The sequence below is a fragment of the Capra hircus genome, chromosome 6, assembly GCF_001704415.2.
Source record: "Capra hircus breed San Clemente chromosome 6, ASM170441v1, whole genome shotgun sequence".
In the NCBI taxonomy this organism is placed as follows: domain Eukaryota; kingdom Metazoa; phylum Chordata; class Mammalia; order Artiodactyla; family Bovidae; genus Capra; species Capra hircus.
In genome coordinates this window covers 94,580,003-94,600,161 of record NC_030813.1, presented here as the reverse complement: position 1 = coordinate 94,600,161, position 20,159 = coordinate 94,580,003, and the positions used below count along the sequence as shown (strand labels likewise).

The 20,159-nt window shown below is 39.4% G+C and overlaps 1 protein-coding gene across 1 annotated transcript; it reads left to right on the top strand.

Moving 5' to 3' along the window:
• Positions 4,402–6,237, top strand: GK2 (glycerol kinase 2). The gene has a single exon (XM_005681812.2). The coding sequence runs from the start codon at positions 4,414–4,416 to the stop codon at positions 6,076–6,078; it is 1,665 nt and encodes a 554-aa protein (XP_005681869.1). The 5' UTR covers positions 4,402–4,413; the 3' UTR covers positions 6,079–6,237.

Below are 20,159 nucleotides of genomic sequence, written 5' to 3'. Positions count from 1 at the left end.
AGTCCAGATTATTCTTAACTTAGACATTGTAATAAGGTTAGGAAGAATGTTTCCTGTGTCACTATAATATTATCTAAAATAGAGCCCATACATAGCAGCCTCTCATAAGATAGCTGTCACATTACAAATAAATTTTAAATTTTACAGCACGGACATCATTTAAAAGATTTTATATTAAGAAGTAACTGAACTATAGAAGTGGAGAAGGAGAAGGCAACCAACTCCAGTATTCTTGCCTGGAGAATTCCACGGGTAGAGGAGCCTGGCAGGGACTGCAAAGAGTTGGACATGACTGAAGTGACTGAGCATGCACTACTGAAGAGTGACCTTAAAGGTAAATAAATAATAATAGGAAGTCAGCTCATTTAGCAACTTTAATTGTAGCAATCTTACATCAAAAGACTTTTTCAAGACATATCTGGTTTGGGGGGACTATTCTAAATAGTATGTCCACCATTACAGGAGTTGCGTTTGTATGAAATATGATGCAAAGTGAAATAATTTCCTAGTAAAGTATAACGTCCTCAGAAATAAGGTTGTGCCAATGATCATTTCAGAGGTGTTTAAATTAAAATGTAGGGAGGCTATTACAGACTAATAATCAAGTTTTTATGTTTTGAATGAAAAAATACTGGAGTTAGTTTAAGCAAACAAAAAGCATTGCTACTCAGCTTTGGTTAAATCCATCAATAGTTTATAACTACTCTAAGAAAGTTAAATCAATCTGGTCAACTTTCATTTCTAAACTAATTTGAGATACTTATTATCTGATTATTTAGTGGCTGTCATGTATTAACAGTGGAACTAGTATGCAAACAAAGTTCTTTACAGACAGAACTGATGACTTCATGTATGTATGTTACTTAAACACAAAACGCTTAAAGTATTCCACGCTCAAAAACTGATATGACTGGGATATTTGTGTGTATATACTGAAGTGGTAGGAGAGAGAAAAAGTAGAGAAGAAACTTTACGTCAAATTTTTTTTTATTGAATGTATTAATCTACATACAGAAGGTCTACTATTGCCAAATATCTAGGAAGAAAAAATTTTAATTTTTAATCTGTTCCATGTGAATTAAGATATTGTATGGTAAATAAGCATACTAGTAAGTGTTCTCTACATTTTTGCTTAGAAAAGTTCTGGTTGATTTTTTTTAATTTTATTTTAATTTTTATTATTATTATTTTTTTAAATTTTAAAATCTTTAATTCTTACATGCATTCCCAAACATGAACCCCTCTCCCACCTCCCTCCCCATAACATCTCTCTGGGTCATCCCCATGCACCATGCTCTGGTTGATTTTTAAAACTTAACAAAGATATTATCAGGAAAATCTGTACCACCTTCTGATTATTTCAATCCCCTACCATTCAAATGAAGTCTGGTTGCTAATTTTGTTTTTCTGATTTTCTTAAAAGAGTTTACTTAAAAGAAAAATGTGATCCAGTTAAAATAGTAAAATAACAATATTGCTGCTGATTTTTATGGTATTTTCTATTATTTCTGTTGGATTCACTATGAATAAATGAGTTGCATTCTTGAGCTAACTTTAAAGTATAGCCCAGTGCAGAAAACTGTCATTCATGGATTGAAAGTGACACTGCTCAGTTGTGTCTGACTGTTTGTGACTCTATGGATTGTAGCCCCTCAGGGTCCTCTGTCAGTGGGATTTTCCAGGCAAGAATACGCGAGTGGGTTCTCATTTTCTTCTCCAGGGGATCTTTCTGATCGAGGGATCGACCTTAGGTCTCCTGCACTGCAGGCAGACTCTCTAGCCTCTGAGCCACCAGGGACTGGACATTTCATAAATTTAAATTAATGAACATATAAATATTTATTCACCAACTTTACAATTGATCTAAAACTTTAGCTTTATTAAGTGGACTTCCACTCTTGTAATGATGGTGTAATAAAGATTAATCTTCATTGATCATTTGAAACAATTTATAAAAGACTTGAAAACAGTTTGTATAAGTCAAAAATTACATAACAGCAGTTTATGAGATGCTGACTACCAGGCCACGAAGGATAGTGATCTCTGAGAGGCAAGAAACAAATAGCATGAATACTATGACTTCCCCAGCCTAGTTACTTGAGAGAAATTTGAGGACATACCACTGGGAAGAGAAACCCAGGTGAAGCTCAGTGTAAACTCTGCAGTAAGGAGATATAGCTGAGCATTCAGAGAATCAAAGGCAGTTAGAGTAGCAGGACACGGTACTGGAAAGAAAAGAGTTGCACAGGAAGAGCACTTTGGAGACCTTCAGCATGTCCCCTTTGAGTATTCAGTTGAGTATTGATCAGTGCACACGTATATAAAGAAGCATATTAAAAGACTAAAGGCAACAGTATCCAGCATTTACCCATGACTGGGAATAGGGACTATTTCCACCAACCAAAAAAATATCATTTTTCATGGGCCTTGGCTAGAGTACCCTGAAAGATCTTATCAGAGGTAAGGGGAATAACTAGCCCCAGATTAAGTACTGTCCTACTCCACCTATTAATAGCAAATCTAAAAGACACGATTCAAAAGAATCAAACTGTTTCCAAGTAACTTAACTGCATCCCAAAACAAAGCTCGAGACCTATAGGAACACAGACATAACCAGCAAACCAACCAATCCAATCCAAACAATTCACAATGTTTGGCACCTAATCAAAAATTATCAAGCATGCAAAGAAGCAGAGAAATACAAGATATAATGAGGATAAAAATTAATCAGTCAAAATTGAACCAGAACTTACACAGATGCTAGGATTAGCAGAAACTGAAATTAAATTTATTCTAACTGTATTCCATGTGTTCAAAAATCTAAGTAAATATTTTTAAAAATCCAACTGAACTTCTAGGGATGAAAACTACAGCGTGTGAGGTGAAAAATACACTTGATGAATTAGCAGCAGATTAAACAAGAGAAGAAAAGACTCGTAAATTTGAAAACATAGCAGTGGAAACTCTCTAAAATGAACCACAGAAAGAGACCATATTTATAATAGTGAGCAGAGCATCAGTAAACTCTGGAATAACACCAATATATGTCATGGGAGTCCCTAAAGCAGAGAAGAAAGGGAAAATAAAGCATATTTATAGAAATAATGGCCCAAAGTTTTCCAAATTTGATGAAATCCATAATCCCATAGACCCAGGTAGTTCAATGAGCCGCAAGCACAGAAAATAAGGAAACTATACTAAGTAATATCATCATAAAACTGACCAAAACCACTGATAAAGAGAAAAAAAAACTCTTAAAGACAGTAAGAGAAGAACTGTGCTTAGTCACTCAGCTGTGTCCACTCTTTGCAATGCAGTGGACTGTAGCCCGCCAGGTTCCTCTGTCCATGGGGATTCTCCAAGCAAGAATACTGGAGTGGGTTGCCATTTTCTACTCCAGGGGATCTTCCTGACCTAGCGATAGAATCGAGTCTCCTGCACAGCAGGCGGATTGTTTACCACCGGAGCTAGGAGGAAGCCCAAATATATTTGGTTGGATTGGTCTTGTAGCCTGCAGCATCTCTCGCTGTGGCCCATGGGCTTCAGACATTTAAAAAATAAGTTTAACAATGAACTTTACACCTGAAACAACACGAAAGAGGGTGGAGCAACAGATTCAAGGCACTGAAACTTAAGAAAAAAAAAAGTAGCTAAGAATTCTATACCCATAGGAAATATCTTTAAATAGTAGATTAAATCCTCTTCAGATATTCAAAAATAATTTTAAAAATGTATTTCTAATAAACCCACACGACAAGAAATAATGAAGGAACTCTTACAGGCAGAAAGAAAATGGTAACAGAAATGTGGACCCATGCAATACAGTAATGAGCATAAGTACAATAATTCTGTGGGTAAATATCTTACTCTTCAAAGTTTAAATCTCCTTAAAAGATCAGTCCTGGGTGTTCTTTGGAAGGAATGATGCTGAAGCTGAAACTCCAATACTTTGGCCACCTCATGCGAAGAGCTGACTCATTGGAAAAGACTCTGATGCTGGGAGGGATTGGGGGCAGGCGGAGAAGGGGACGACAGAGGATGAGGTGGCTGGATGGCATCACCGACTCGATGGACGTGAGTTTGAGTGAACTCGGGGAGTTGGTGATGGACAGGGAGGCCTGGCATGCTGCGATTCATGGGGTCGCAAAGAGTCGGACACGACTGAGCGACTGAACTGAACTGAAAAGATAACTGACAGGCTGGTGGTGGAGCCTGGGCCAAAGGAATCAAGTGAGAAGAGGCAGCGCTGCTTTAAGTGCAAAGGTATCCTTGAGCAGCGGGCAGTCAATGGCGCCAGCGCCTTATGATGAGCCTGACGCTGTTGACGTCCTGCGTGCCCCTCCCCAACCAACACCTCCATCACCAGGGAAACGAGAAACGGCACCAGAGCCTCTGAGCCGACCCACTGGATTCATGGCAGCTCCGAAGACAGCAGCTGGGGGGCCGTTGGTGGGGGCAGTGGTCCAGGGTACGGACTACTCTAATTTTGTGGTTTTCAATTCAAAAACATCAGAAGTACTTAGTCACCATCGAGTGGGATTAACCCAAGAGTTCCCAAAAGAAGGATGGATAGAACAAGACCCTAAGCAAATTCTTCAGTCTGTTAATGAATGTATAGAGAAAACATGTGAGAAACTTCAAGAACTGAATATCGATATATCCAACATAAAGGCTATTGGTGTCAGCAATCAAAGGGAAACCACTGTGGTCTGGGACAAATTAACCGGTGAGCCACTCTATAATGCTGTGATGTGGCTTGATGTAAGAACCCAGTCTACTGTTGAGACTCTTAGTAAAAAAATTCCAGGAAATAATAACTTCGTCAAGTCCAAGACAGGTCTTCCACTCAGCACTTACTTCAGCGCAGTGAAACTTCGTTGGATTCTTGACAATGTGAGAAAAGCTCAAAAGGCTGTTGAAGAAGGCAGAGCTCTTTTCGGTACTATTGATTCATGGCTTATCTGGAGTCTGACGGGAGGAGTTGATGGAGGTATCCATTGCACAGATGTAACAAATGCCAGTAGGACGATGCTATTCAACATCCATTCTTTAGAGTGGGATAAAGAGCTGTGTGATTTTTTTGAAATTCCAATGGATATTCTTCCAAATATCTGGAGTTCTTCTGAGATCTATGGGCGAATGAAAACTGGGGCCCTGGAAGGTGTGCCAATATCTGGATGCTTGGGGGACCAGTCTGCTGCATTAGTAGGACAAATGTGCTTCCAGGAAGGACAAGCCAAAAACACGTATGGGACAGGTTGCTTCTTACTATATAATACAGGTCATAAATGCGTTTTTTCTGAATGTGGCCTCCTGACCACAGTGGCTTACAAGCTAGGCAAAAACAAGCCCGTTTTTTATGCACTGGAAGGTTCTGTGGCCATAGGCGGTGCTGTTATTCACTGGCTGAGAGACAATCTTGGAATTATAAAAACCTCAGAAGAAAGTGAAAAACTTGCTAAAGAAGCAGGTACTTCTTATGGCTGCTACTTCATCCCAGCCTTTTCAGGGTTATATGCACCTTATTGGGAGCCCACTGCAAGAGGGATCATCTGTGGGCTCACTCAGTTCACCAATAAGAGTCATATTGCTTTTGCCGCGTTGGAAGCTATTTGTTTCCAAACCCGAGAGATTCTGGATGCCATGAACCGTGACTGTGGAATTCCACTCAGTCATTTGCAGGTGGATGGAGAAATGACGAGCAACAAAGTTCTTATGCAACTACAAGCAGACATTCTGCATATTCCAGTAATAAAAGCCTCCATGCCTGAAACAATGGCCCTGGGAGCTGCCATGGCAGCCGGAGCTGCGGAAGGGGTGAACGTCTGGAGCCTTAAACCTGAGGATTTGTCAACCATCATGATGGAACGGTTTGAACCACAGATCAAAGCCACAGAAAGTGAAATTCGTTATTCTACATGGAAGAAAGCTGTGATGAAGTCAATGGGTTGGGTTACAGGTCAGCCTTCTGAAAGTAGTGAATCTAATAACTTCTCTAGTCTGCCCTTGGGTTTTTTTATAGTGACTAGCATGATAATGTTAATTGGAGCAAGATATATCTCAAGTATATTTTCATAATACCAAGCATGGACTCTCAAGATGTGAGCGTTTCACAAAATGAAACAAATCCAGCAATTCTGCCTCTTAGTGTGATGACACTATAACAGACTCTGACTTCATTTACTGAACACTTAACTTCATGACTTACAAGAACCCTAGAAGTAGACCTTTGGCTGGAAATAAATAAATTACACCAGAAAATGCTGCAGAAATATTTGGTGTGTTTTTTAACATCGGCAGTTAAGGTCAGACCAACCACTAGGAATCAACCCCTCCACTGTCATAAAATCCTACTTCACTCCCTCTAAAATACAGAATACTGAGATTCAGTCTGTGGAATTTTTCATCATACCTTTTCTAACCCTTAGGACTAGGATTTGGCTCTCTGTGCTACATACACTTGCTTAAGAGGTGTAAATACCCTGTTAAAACTGAGGGACATCTCGTTGTAACTGTTGCTGTTTATAATGGATCCCAAAGTCCTCTTTTGCACATATTAGGGAAACTACAATACCTTTACTGAATGTTTAAGGGAAACATTAGTTTTTATAATAGAAATGTAGCATTCTCATAGCCTAGATGTTTTCCTAAAAGATATTTGTCAAAATTCTTCAGACATTTTACATGCCTCACCAATTACACTACTTTTCTATGTAGATCGTATAGGGAGAAGGGCATGCTTTTTCTTTTCATATCTCCATTTTATGTACTCTACTTGGTGGCTCAGAGGTTAAAGCATCTACCCGCAATGTGGGAGACCTGGGTTCGATCCCTGGGTCGGGAAGATCCCCTGGAGAAGGAAATGGCAACCCACTGCAGTATTCTTGCCTGGAGAATCCCATGGACAGAGGAGCCTGGTGGGCTACAGTCCACGGGGTCACAAAGAGTCGGACACAACTGAGTGACTTCACTTTCACTTTCACTTATATTCTTCATATAGAGAACCCACTGATGAAGTTTATAAGAAGGGTAGTCTTATGTGGACCACCACAATAAATATTTTAGGGTAAACATATATACACATATATTTAGAGCAATGAATACACATACTATTATCAGTAGAAAATTTTTTTAAAAACTGGTATTTATTATTTTAGTATGTGTTTTATATTGATATAAAACAGTATATTATGGTTTCAACAATATTTCTTACAATTACCTTTTAATTTAATTGCCTTAGCTAGATAAATGTCAGAAACAAAAGGGGAAAACTTTTGTTTTCCATTGTAGATTTATCCACTTTTTCTTTGCAGTTCTAGTGGATAAAATCTACTGTGGATAAATCTACTGTGGATAAAATCTACTGTGGATAAATCTACTGTGGATAAATCTGCTGTGGATAAAATCTACTGTGGATAAATCTACTGTGGATAAATCTACTGTGGATAAATCTGCTGTGGATAAAATCTACTGTGGATAAATCTACTGTGGATAAATCTACTGTGGATAAATCTACTGTGGAATACTACAGTAACCATTATTTCCTAGCAGAAAAGAAAGAATGGATTGTTCAAACAAAACTAATAATACACTACGGAGTTAAGCATATATAAAATAAAAATAGCAATCAAGTTGGAAGTAGATAAATGGAAATGTAAAATATTGTAAGGTTTGTATACTATACGAGAAGTAATATAATGTCACTTGAAGTTACACTGTTACTATTCTAAATCCTAAAATAACAAAACAAAAAATTAAATTTAGTGCATAGGCCAGAACTATAAAAATATTCATTTGACCCAAAAGAAGGCAAAAAAGAGATGAAAAAGGAAAAAAGAAAAGATAGAAAAGTGAAAAATAATAACAGGAAAATATATTTAAACCTAACCATACCAATAAATGGTCTAAACACCTCAATTAGAAAGCAAGATTGTCTTATAAAGAAGACTCAAATACATGCCACCTCCAAAAAAACATATTTCTTAAAAAGAGGAACAAAATAGTCAAAAAAGAAAAAGGATTTTAAAAATATACCATACTCATATGAATGGAAAGGAAGCTGAAGTGATTATTAATAACAAAGTAAATTTCAAAGCAAAAAGTATTACCAGTGATAGACAAAGTCATTTTGCAGTGATAAAAGGTCAATTCATTAAAGATATATAACAATCCTAAATATTTATATACCTAATAAAGCTTCAAAATACATAAAGCAAAATCTGATAGAAATGAAATAAAAAGTGGATAAATCTATAATTATAGTAAGAGATTTCAATATCTCTTCATCATTTGACAGAACAAGTAGAAAAACCAATGATTTGAACAATACTATAGATTGTTCAAATTATACTATCAAATAATTTAATTGACATTCATATACCATAACACCCTACAGTAAGAGAATACATATTCATTTCAAGTGCCTATGAAATATTTACCAAGACATATCTTATTTAGGTCATCAACCAAGCTTCAATAAATTTAAAAGGATTTCACATAAAGTATGCCGTGTGAGAACAGTGGAATTATAAATCAATAAAATGTTTTTCTAAATGTCCAAATATTTGGACACTAAGTTGAAAACTTTTAAGTAATCCCCAAGTTGAAAAGACAAGAAAAATAAAAAATATTTGGAACATAATGAAAATGAAGATACACCATAACACAATTTGACATATCACTAAAGCAGCACTTAGAAATTTCTAGGATTAAAGGCCTAGAAGAGAGACAAAGTTTCAAATCAGTGACCTCAGCTTCAATCTTAAGAAACTGGAAAGAGAATAACAAATTCAATATAAAGTATAAGAAAATAAAATAGAGTACAATAATCAGTGGTATAGACAATAGAAGGCAGGAGGCACAGGGAGAATCGGAATGAAGAGCAGAAACGGGTAGGAAAAATGATTAAAAGGGTCACAAAGCAAAACAGGAAGGAGTGAGTATGTTCATTTATTAATTATGGTGGCATATAAAAGGTGACTATGTCAAAATTGAACACTTTAAATATGTGCAGATTATTAAACATCAATTATACCTCAAAAAGAGTTTTAAAAAGGAAAAAGAATTACCTCAAATTCTGAAGGAATATAACCAAAGTTTGCTCAGTTCGTTGATCTTGGCTGTTTTCTATTAAGCATACTGATGTATCCTCTCCTTCTATAGTCTGCTGGCATGCGGTGTGCTACTTCCTGTCTCTAGAAGGTCTATCAGCTTTATTTGAAGTCATTTGTGTGATTTGGCTGGAGAAGTACATGATAATGTCTAGTATCATTTAAACCAAATTAATTTCCCATTTCATTTATCTGTTCATAATTCTGTCTGGGACTTGCTGCAAATGACCTTATGAAAAGTCACAAACAAAGATGCCATAAGAAAATCAGGCTAAAAGTCTTCAAACTCAGTATCTCATTCTTTCTCACTTCTGAGTGTTATACTCATGTGGTTATCAGGGGGTTTTTTTTTAGTACCTTTGGCTTTATAAGTCTCATTTTCATAATTTAACCTATTATGGTATTGATAAATTATAGTACTTGGTCCCGAGGCTATTAAGGAGCTTCTGTATATTCTATCATAAAATTAGCTAATGAATAATTTCTCTGTATTGCCACTAAGCAGAACTACATGGTTAAATTATGGTGATGGAGTCTCATCACATGCATGTTATGAAACAGCAAGTCATCATTTAATGTCAGGTATATGTGTGAGTAGGAGAGCAGGAGCTCAAACACTAGCCAGGAGAATGAAAAACATCTAATTCTGATACTATTTTCCAAAGGCACAGGTTGTGAGGGCTACCGTGTGGCTCAGTGGTAAAGAATCTGCTGCCAGCATCTAGAGACAGGAAGATCCCCTGGAGGAGGAAATGGCAACCCACTCCAGCAGTCTTGCCTGGAGAACCCCATGGACAGAGGAGCCTGGCAGGTTACAGTCCATGAGTTTTCAAGAGTCAGACATGAATTAGAGACTGAACAACAACAACAGTTTGTGAATTAAAACAAGTAAGTCATAGCTGAGAGGGGCAGGGCTGGGTAAGGAAGAGAGAGAAGAAACAAAGAAGGCCATAAGGGAAAGGGATTTTAAAGGTATCCAAAGAGAAACTCCCTTGGTGGCTCAGAAGGTAAAGAATCTGCCCACAATGCAAAAGACACAGGTTTGAGCCTTGGGTCGGGAAGATCCCCTGGAGAAGGAAGTGGCTACCCACTCTAGTTATTTTTGCCTGGAAAATCCCATGGTCAGAGGAGCCTGGCAGGCTACAGTCCATGGGGTCGCAAAGAGTCAGACATGACTGAGTGACCAACACTTTCAAAGAGACTATTAAATCTAACTGGAGACATCCTGTGTGGTACCCATGTACAAGCAGCTCTAGGAGTGACAGCAATGTACATCAGACTTAGAGGGATAAGCATCTTCCTCTCCTCACCTGGCAATAATTCTAATTATTATCTGTGACTAATATCTGGTGCTTATATGATTGTTTTGATATTGATACCCATAAACTCAAAGGGAAGCTATTGATTCACTCACTGGTAAGTATCTCAATACATCAGTATAAACGTTACATTAAACAATCTCTATTTAGGTGGAACATTATAAACCTACTCTATGATTGTTAGATATGGAAAATGTGTTTCCATGCTGTTTTCTTTTTATTCAGAACTAATAAGATTCCTGAGAGTAATTTTGCAGCAAAGTCTAGAGTAAATACAATACCATCTCACACAGCCATCTACTTTATCCTCCCACTGAAATGATAGTTCTATAGTCCATTCTGATGGTTTCAATCAAAACAAAATAAACAAACTTAGTAAAGTTAATATTTAAATATCACTCCATAGTTTCCATCAACAATCTTTACAGCCTGATTTATTTGAGCCTTGGAGAAACTGCGTGGGATCCATGTCTGCTATGTTTTAGCATATATGACAATTTGTTATTATATCAGCTCTCAATAAATTGATTTATTTTACAAAAAGAAAAGAAAGGAAGGCCTTGAGCCTTGGGGGGATGGAAACAGTAGAGGGTAATAAGATTGTTAATAACCTTATATTAAGCTATCTATGAGTTTGTGTATGCTAAATTCTTCAGTTGTGTCCGACTCTTTGCATACCTATAGACTGTAGCCTAACAGGCTCCTCTCTTCATGAGATTCTCCTGGCAAGAATACTGGAGTGGGTTGCCACGCTCTCCTCCAGGAGATCTTCCCGACCAGGGATTGAACCCACATCTCTTACGTCTCCTATACTGGCAGGCAGATTTTTTTTACCACTAGTGCCACCTGGGAAGCCCATCTATGAGTTAAGTTCATTGTAAACAATCCACAAATCTTTCTTATGTTCAGTTATTATAGGATGTTTTCAAGTGTCACAGGAAATCCAAGCTTGAAAAGTATTTGCAAAACCAAAAACAGTGAAAAGACAGTTTATGTCTATACTGAAAGTGAAAATGTTAGTCACTCAGCTATGCCCCACTCTTTGCAATCCCATGGACTGTAGCCCGCCAGGTTCCTAGGTCCACGGGTTTCTCCAGGCCAGAATATTGGAGTGCGTTGCTATTCCCTTCTCCGGGGGATCTTCCAGACCCAGGAATTAAACTCAGGTCTCCTGCATGTCAGGCAGATTCTTTACCATCTGAGACACCAGGAAAGATATGTCTATACTAGGAGCTTCAAAAGAGAGCTGGGCAAAAAACAAGATAACAATGTTCTAATGATTGCAGCTGAAGATAGTTCTGAACCTGAAGTAGGCAATCCGCTTAACTGCATATCCCTGTTTCTACTTTTGTATGGCTTTAACAAAGTGACCAGAGCAGGGGATGAATAAACATCTTGGAACAAGAAGCTCTAATTAGCGTGTTTCTCTTTCTGTCTCTGTCTCTCATTGCAAGATAAGGTTTGTCCGACCTCAAGCATATTTTACCAAATGAACTGACCACTTCTTCTCAGGTCTCTTTCAAATAGGCCACAGATACTACGGGCTATGGACTTCCCGGGTGGCTCAGTCGGTAAAGAATCTGCCTTTAGTGCAGGAGACCCGGATTCAGTTCCTGGGTCGGGAAGATCCCCTGGAGAAGGAAATGGAAAGCCACTCCAGAATTCTTGCCTGGAAAATCTCATGAACAGAGGAGCCTAGCAGGCTACAGTCCATGGGGTCACAAGAGTAGGACATGACTTAGCAACTAAACCGCCATCACCACCATATGCCATTATCTCAGCTTCACGGTTGAGAATAACGAGATAAAGAATAAGAAAATCACTTTCCCAATCCAAAAAGGGTATAGCTCTAGAATTTAGGAGATAATTCATCAGCAGAATATGATTACTTGCCTAGAATTTACTATTTTCAAAAACAATGTTCCCAGTGAAAACTCCAAGACCACTCGTATGATGTAAAGCCTGTGGGTGGACAGGGCTTGAGGGAGCACCTAGCTCAACATCTTTTAATATAAAAGAAATGAAAAATTTAAATAACTTACTAGATGCCATTTAAAAGACAGTGGGAATAAAATTACAATCTAACTTTTATACTCTAATGTTCCTTTAGCTTTATCCAACTGGTAAGGCTTTACTTGAACTTTGTCTACCTCAAACAACTCTGTTATGACTTTTTATAAAATGGAAAGTAAAGCTAATTATAGCTTATGAATTTCTTATAAACATAGCAAATAATATGATACATACTCACATGCTCATACACACATATCTTGTTTATGGCCACATAAGCTAGGCACATTCTGGAAAATTCTGAACTGTAATAAAACACATTTGTTATTCTTCATTTGCTATTTGCTATTTCTGAAAAAAAAAAAGTTTGCAGATTCTTTGGGGAGCCATTCCCTTACTCACTAAATTGGGAGTGAACTGGAAGAGGTACCATTTCTTTTTAGGTACAGAGTGTGCTACTCACCTCCAAACAACTGATATACATTCAGATTTACCTAATTCATCCCTTCATTTCAGGGAGCAATGTGAATTTCTTTTCCTTCCACTTTCTCTTCCTTCTTCCTTTCTTCGCCCTCCTCTGTCCTTTTCTTTTTCCTGAAACAAATCCATTGAGTCATATCAATATGGTATTTACTACTCATATTCACAAACATCAAAAGGACGGCAATCTGTTTAATATCCTGCAGATGAACATGAGCTAAAAAGTGGTACTGGCAATTAGGCACTCACTGCCCACTGGGCACCAGGCAGCAATGCGCTAAAGATCTGGCCTGTGGTTCCATAGAGAAGAATGGAATTTCATTACAACTGTATCAAAAACAAATCATGTACCGAATGTTTGCCTGGATGAGTACTTAGAACATCATTTTTCTTTCATTCATCCCCTCACAGCTTCTACACTTCAGCTCTATTGCTGTCAATACATTCTTTGCCTGTTTATATGTCTGTTCCTCTTCCATTTGTCGCTATAAGTTCACTACAGTCTCACCTTCTCATACTAGCCCCAGTGTGTGTGTGTGTGTGTGTGTGTGTGTGTGTATACATACATATATATATATATATATGAACTATACCAGGCCTACAAATAAAAAGAACATGGACAAAAAGGGTATAAACCTATACAAAATAGTTTCTACAGCATTTCCTCAGGTTTCGTTTTGTCATGTCATTAGAGAATGGAAACATTTACTTTGCATTTTCTGGATGTTAGAGATGGCTATAGGAAGATAACTGAAGGCTTACAGAGAAAAGGGTTTCCCAGATGGTGCTAGTGGTAAAGATCCTGCCTGCCAAAGCAGAAGACAGACCTAAGAGACATGGGTTCCATCCCTGGATAGGGAAGAGGCTTCGAAGGAGGGCACAGCAACCCACTCCAGTATTGTTATCAGGGGAATCCCATGGACAGAGGAGTCTGACAGGCTATAGTCCATGGGATCACAAAGAGTCAGACACAACCGAAGCAACTTGGCATGCATGCAGAGAGAAAAACGTTTAAATTTAAAAAGGGTCCCTAATGAATTTCAGCTAGAGATTAGAGATATTGTATGTCAGGGCCCTAATTTTAAATATTTAGAAACTGGGTTCCAGAGGAGGTTACAATCCAAGGTTTCAGGGCTGTTCTGGACCTAGAACTGTCAGAATTAGAATCTAAGCAAAATTTCTTCTACACATATGCCAAATTTTCTTGGAATATTTCAATTTTAAACATAAAAACTGTTTGTTTTCTCTAGATCATATATAAAAATATTTAGAAATGTAGTGGTAATTGCTTAGTATGTTCCCATCAACATTCAGAATTCCCAGGGAACCACCTCATTGGAACTGATTTTAAAAGGCCTCTTCTCTCAGTTGTTCCTTCACACTTCTTCAGTTGAGGCATGATCACTAACAGTGCCAGATTTATGAAACACAAGCTGGAATCAAGATTGCCAGAAGAAACATCAATAACCTCAGATATTCAGTGACACCACCCTTATGGCAGAAAGTGAAGAGGAACCAAAGAGCCTCTTGATGAAAGTGAAAGAGGAGAGTTAAAAAGCTGGCTTAAATCTCAACACTCAAAAAAAAAAAAAAAAATGAACATCATGGCATCTGGTCCCATCACTTTATGGCAAATAGATGGGGAAATAATGGAAACAGTGGCAACTTTATTTTCTTGGGCTCCATATTCACTGCAGATGGTCCTTGGAAGAGAAGCTATGACCAACCTACAACATCGTATTAAAAAGTAGAAACGCACTTTGCTGACAAAGGTCTGTAAAGTCAAAGTTATGCTTTTCCCAGTAGTCATGTATGGATGTGAGAGCTGGACCATAAAGAAAGCTGAGCACCGAAGAATTGATGCCTTTGAACTATTGATGCCTTTGAACTGTGGTGTTGGAGAAGACTCTTGAGAGTCCTTTGGACTGCAAGGAGATCCAACTAGTCCATCTAATGGAAATCAATCTTGAATATTCATTGGAGGGACTGATGCTGAAGCTGAATCTCCAATGCTTTGGCCACCTGATGCAAGGAACTAACTCATTTGAAAAGACTCTGATGCTGGAAAAGATTGAAAGTGGGAGAAGAAGAGGATGACAGAGGATGAGAAGGTTGGATGGCATCACTGACTCAAGTGAGTTTGAGCAAGCTCTGGGAGTTAATGATGGACAGGGAAGCCTAGTATGCTGCAGTCCACGTGGTAGCAAAGAGTTGGACATGACTGAGCAACTGAACTAACTAAACCTCACTTTTGGGCTTCCCAGGTGGCACTAGTGGTAAAGAACATGCCTGCCAATGCAGGAGACATAAGTGACCTGGGTTCAGTTGCTGGGTCAGGAAGATCCCCTGGAGGGGGGCATGGCTACTCACTCCAGTATTCTTGCCTGAAGAATCCCATGGACAGAGGAGCCTGGCAGGGTACAGTTCATGGTGTCATAAAGAGTCGGGCACAACTGAAGTGACTCAGCTTCACGCAACCTAACTTTTCCTCTCCCGTCTCTCAAATTTACCCTCTACATTTTCACTGTGGTTCTTCCTGTTCCTTTCCCACCTCTATCTCTGATTTTACATAATTTATTGTTTCTTTTCCAGCACCCCAGACCTTTTGGAAAGGTCTTTTCACTGACCAACCCCCATAAGGAGCCACCTGGTCTTCTTACCTCCAAGGAGGAGCTATCCAGAGGCACAAAGAGGAAAGAGAAGCAGATCTCCAGCTCCTTGTTCTCTCAGTAACCCCCTGGCTGTTCTTAGGAACATTCCTTGAGCTTCTTCCTCTAGCTCAACATCAACCAATGTTTATGGGCTCTGATCTTTGACCTTGCCACACGGGTTCCTAATAACTGTGGATCCGGATCATCAAGGCAACAATTCAGGCCTCAAGGGCCCTTCAGATTCTGCCACGACCTTGTTCACCAGCTGCTCATGTCTGATTTCCAGCTATGTAGGTATTCTTGCCTAGAGAATCCCAGGGATGGGGGAGCCTGGTGGGCTGCCGTCTCTGGGGTCGCACAGAGTCGGACACGACTGAAGCGACTTAGCAGCAGCAGCAACAGCATTCCTATTTGCATCTCCAAAGACCAGAGTCTAGACAAGTCAACTCTCATTTCAGAGGTGGTCTGGGGTTTTGGAACCATGTAGAAGTCACCCACCAGGCTGGACCCACAGCACTCCTGATTCTGGGCTACTGTTTGAAATGGATGGATTAGACCTCAGAGCCCCTGGCTTGGTGCCCTCTGGTGCCAGCAAGGGCCACGTGACTCCTCAGACCTTCGCCACCGCTTGGGCTTTTCAGTGCTGCCCTGTGGCCGTGGTGTCAACAAAGCTACAGTTCAGTGTAGTTGCTCAGTCGTGTCTGACTCTTTGCAAACCCATGGACTGCAGCACTCCAGGCCTCCCTGTCCATCACGTGCTACCGGAGATTGCTCAAACTCATGTTCACCGAGTAGGTGATGCCATCCAACCATCTCATCCTCTGTTCTCCTCCTGCCTTCAGTCTTTCCTAGCATCAGGGTCTTTTCCAATGAGTCAGTTCTTCACATCAGGTGACCAAAGTATTGGAGTTTCAGCTTCAGCATCAGTCCTTCCAATGAACATTCAGGACTGATTTCCTTAGGATGAACTGGTTGAATCTCCTTGCAGTCCAAGGGACTCTCAAGAGTCTTCTCCAACACCACAGTTCAAAAGCATCAATTCTGCACTCAGCTTTCTTTATAGTCCAACTCTCACATCCATACGTGACTACTGGAGAAACCACAGCCTTGACTAGACAGACCTTTGTTGAAAAAGTAATGTCTCTGCTTTTTAATATACTGTCTAGGTTGGTCATAGCTTTTCTTCCAAGAAGAAAGGGTCTTGTAATTTCATGGCTACAGTCACCATCTGCAGTGATTTTGGAACCCAAGAAAATGAAATCTGCCACTGTTTCCATTGTTTCCTCATCTATTTGCCCTGAAGTCATGGGATCAGATGCCATGAACTTAGTTTTTCGAATGTTGAGTTTTAGCCAGCTTTTTCAGTCTCCTCTTTCACTTTCACCAAGAGGTTCTTCAGTTCCTCTTCACTTTCTACCATAAGAGTTGTGTCATCTGCATATCTGAGCTATATGTCTCTTGAAAACAAAAATCTGTCCATTTTACCTTATCGCTCTAAATGTGCTCATTACAATCATTTCACAGCTGAGCTAAGTAGCCTGGCATTTAAGGTTTGAATACCTATGTTCTGTCTTCTACTTGTTCTTCTAATTTCACTTCACTTGTCTTATCTTTTCACTGACCATGTAACTCGATCGGTTTTCCTGGAAGCTGTCAAATTAAAGAGAAATCTCTGCACTTTTTCTAGGCATAAAAAATTAGAGATGTAAAATAAGACTGTTTATGGTGTTTTCCCCTTTACAAAATGCATATCATTCTTTCATCTTAAAAAGATGTTATCTTCATTATTTAGGGATGATAAAAGGGATTCTTGGCGAGATTTAAAGGTCTGAGAAGTATGGTCATTAACCTCTCTTAGAAATCAATTGGAGAAGGCCATGGCACCCCAATCCAGTACTCTTGCCTGGAAAACCCCATGGATGGAGGAGCCTGGGGCTGCAGTCCATGGGGTCGCAAAGAGTCAGACATGACTGAGCGACTTCATTTTGACTTTTCACTTTCATGCATTGGAGAAGGAGATGGCAACCCACTCCAGTGTTCTTGCCTAGAGAATCCCAGGGATGTGGGAGCCGGATGGGCTGCCATCTATGGGGTCGCACAGAGTCAGACACGACTGAAGTGACTTAGCAGCAGCAGCAGCAGCAGCAGCAGAAATCAATTATTTCATTATGATTTTTCAAAAACTTCTAAATATCTAGTTATTTCCATTTTAAATCATACCAGTCTGTGTATTGCTTTTCATTAATTCATTTCACTTAACCCTACTGCATTATTCTAAAAATAACTCTACTGTCAGATTTATCAACTTTCCTTAACTTAGAAAAAAGTCCTTAGAAGCTTCCCAGATGACGCTAGTTGGTAAAGAATCAGCCTGCCAATGTAGGAGATTTCAGAGAAGGGTTTGATCCCCTGGAAAAGGAAATGGCAACCTGCTCTAGCATTCTTGCCTGGAAAATTCCATGGACAGAGAAGCCTAGCAGGCTACAGTCAACGGGGTTGCAACGACTGACCGACTGAGCACTCACACACAGTTTGACATCTAGTTTGATATATAATAGTTCTTTCATATGTGAGTTTCTTCTAATCCTTATTTTCTCACTGATCACAACAGAAGTTTCTAAATAAGGGGAGCTTATCCTTATAGTAATAATCTCATAAAAATCAGACTGCCAGCGTAAGTTTGGTCATATAACTCAGCTAATCAGTGACTGAATCTATATTTATTAAGTTCCTCCTATGCTAGGTATCATAGGAAATGTAAAAGTGGGAACTATATGGTATTTGCTTTCCAAGATTTTAAAATCTGTTATTGGCAGTATGTCATATTCAGAAATGGCCATGAAGTATGGCAATGTTTGAAAAGTACTATTTAGTGAATGAATGAAAGTGCAAATGAATGGACTGCATATGCAGTAGGTGATACAGAAGGGAAAGGACACTTGTATTTGAAATTAAAAGAAAAATAATTATGGCAGGATCAGCCTCCTAAGATGTGAACCAGACTTCTAAGATGGATAGAAAGCCAAAGATAAGGATGGTGAGATGAAAATAAACCCACTTGTGGGAAATGATAAAGTAATGGCATCAGAGACAAGCCTCACAGTTTTTAAGCTTATCTGTTTAAACAGAGCATGATAATGTTAGAAAGAAGAAGGAAACAAAAGCTGGAGCCAGATTTTGAAGAAGCTTGAATATCATGCTAAGAACTTAGGTCTTTTTTTCACACTTTGGGAACTAGAGGTTCACAGAAGGTTTATATCGAGGTAAATACCATGATAAAACTCTCATGTCTATCCCTCCTAGACTGCTAACTCTCATCATTGGAAGTGTGCATGGAGTACATGTAGTAGCAGTAAGGGCGTGGACTTCTGGCTTCAGATCCGGGCTCTATCACTTACCGTGTGACCTTTGCCAAGTTAATCAACCTTTCTATACTTCTGTTTCTTCAACTCTGAACTGAAGACGAGGATGAGGATGGTGATAATGATAATAATAGTTGTGAGGAATAAAAGAGTTGTTTGAGGAGCAAATGAATTAGTGTATGCAAAGAGCTTAGATCAATTTTTAGAAGTGCGAAGTCCCACTTGTGATTAGTCACTTAGTGGTATCCAACTCTTTGTGACCCATGGACTGTAGCCTACCAGGCTCCTCTGTCCATGGTGATTCTCCAGGGAAGACTACTGGACAGGATTGCCATGCCTTTCTCCAGGGTATCTTCCTAACCCAGGGATCAAACCCAGGTCTGCTGCATTGTGGCTGGATTCTTTACCATCTGAACCACGGGGGAAACCATGAATACTGGAGCAGATAGCCTGTCCCTTCTCCACGGGATCTTCCTTCCCAACCCAAGAATCAAATCAGGGTCTCCTGAATTGCATATGGATTCCTTACCAGATGAGCTACCTGGAAAGTCCCACTTAAGAGTTTGCTATTAGTACTGTCAGTATCAGATGAGTTCAGTCGCTCAGTCATGTCCAACTCTTTGCAACCCCAGAAACTGCAGCACGCCAGGCCTTCCTGTCCATCATCAACTCCCAGAGTACACCCAAACTCGTGTCCATTGAGTTGGTGATGCCATCCAACCATTTCATTTTCTGTCGTCCCCTTCTCCTCCTGCCCTCACTATTTCCCAGCATCAGGGTCTTTTCCAATGAGTCAGCTCTTCACATCAGGTGGCCAAAGTATTGGAGTTTCAACTTCTCCTTGCAATCCAAGGGACTCTCAAGAGTCTTCTCCAATACCACAGTTCAAAAGCATCAATTCTTTGGCGATCAGCCTTCTTCACAGTCCAACTCTCACATCCATACATGAACACTGGAAAAATCATAGCCTTGACTAGACTGACATTTGTTGGCAAAGTAATGCCTCTGCTTTTTAATATGCTGTCTAGGTTGGTCATAACTTTTCTTCCAAGGAGTAAGCGTCTTTTAATTTAATGGCTATAACCACAATCTGAAGTGATCTCGGAGCCCAGAAAGCTAAAGTCAGACACTGTTTCCACTGTCTCCCCATCTATTTCCCATGAAGTGATGGGACCAGATGCCATGATCTTCGTTTTCTGAATGTTGAGCTTTAGCCAACTTTTTCAC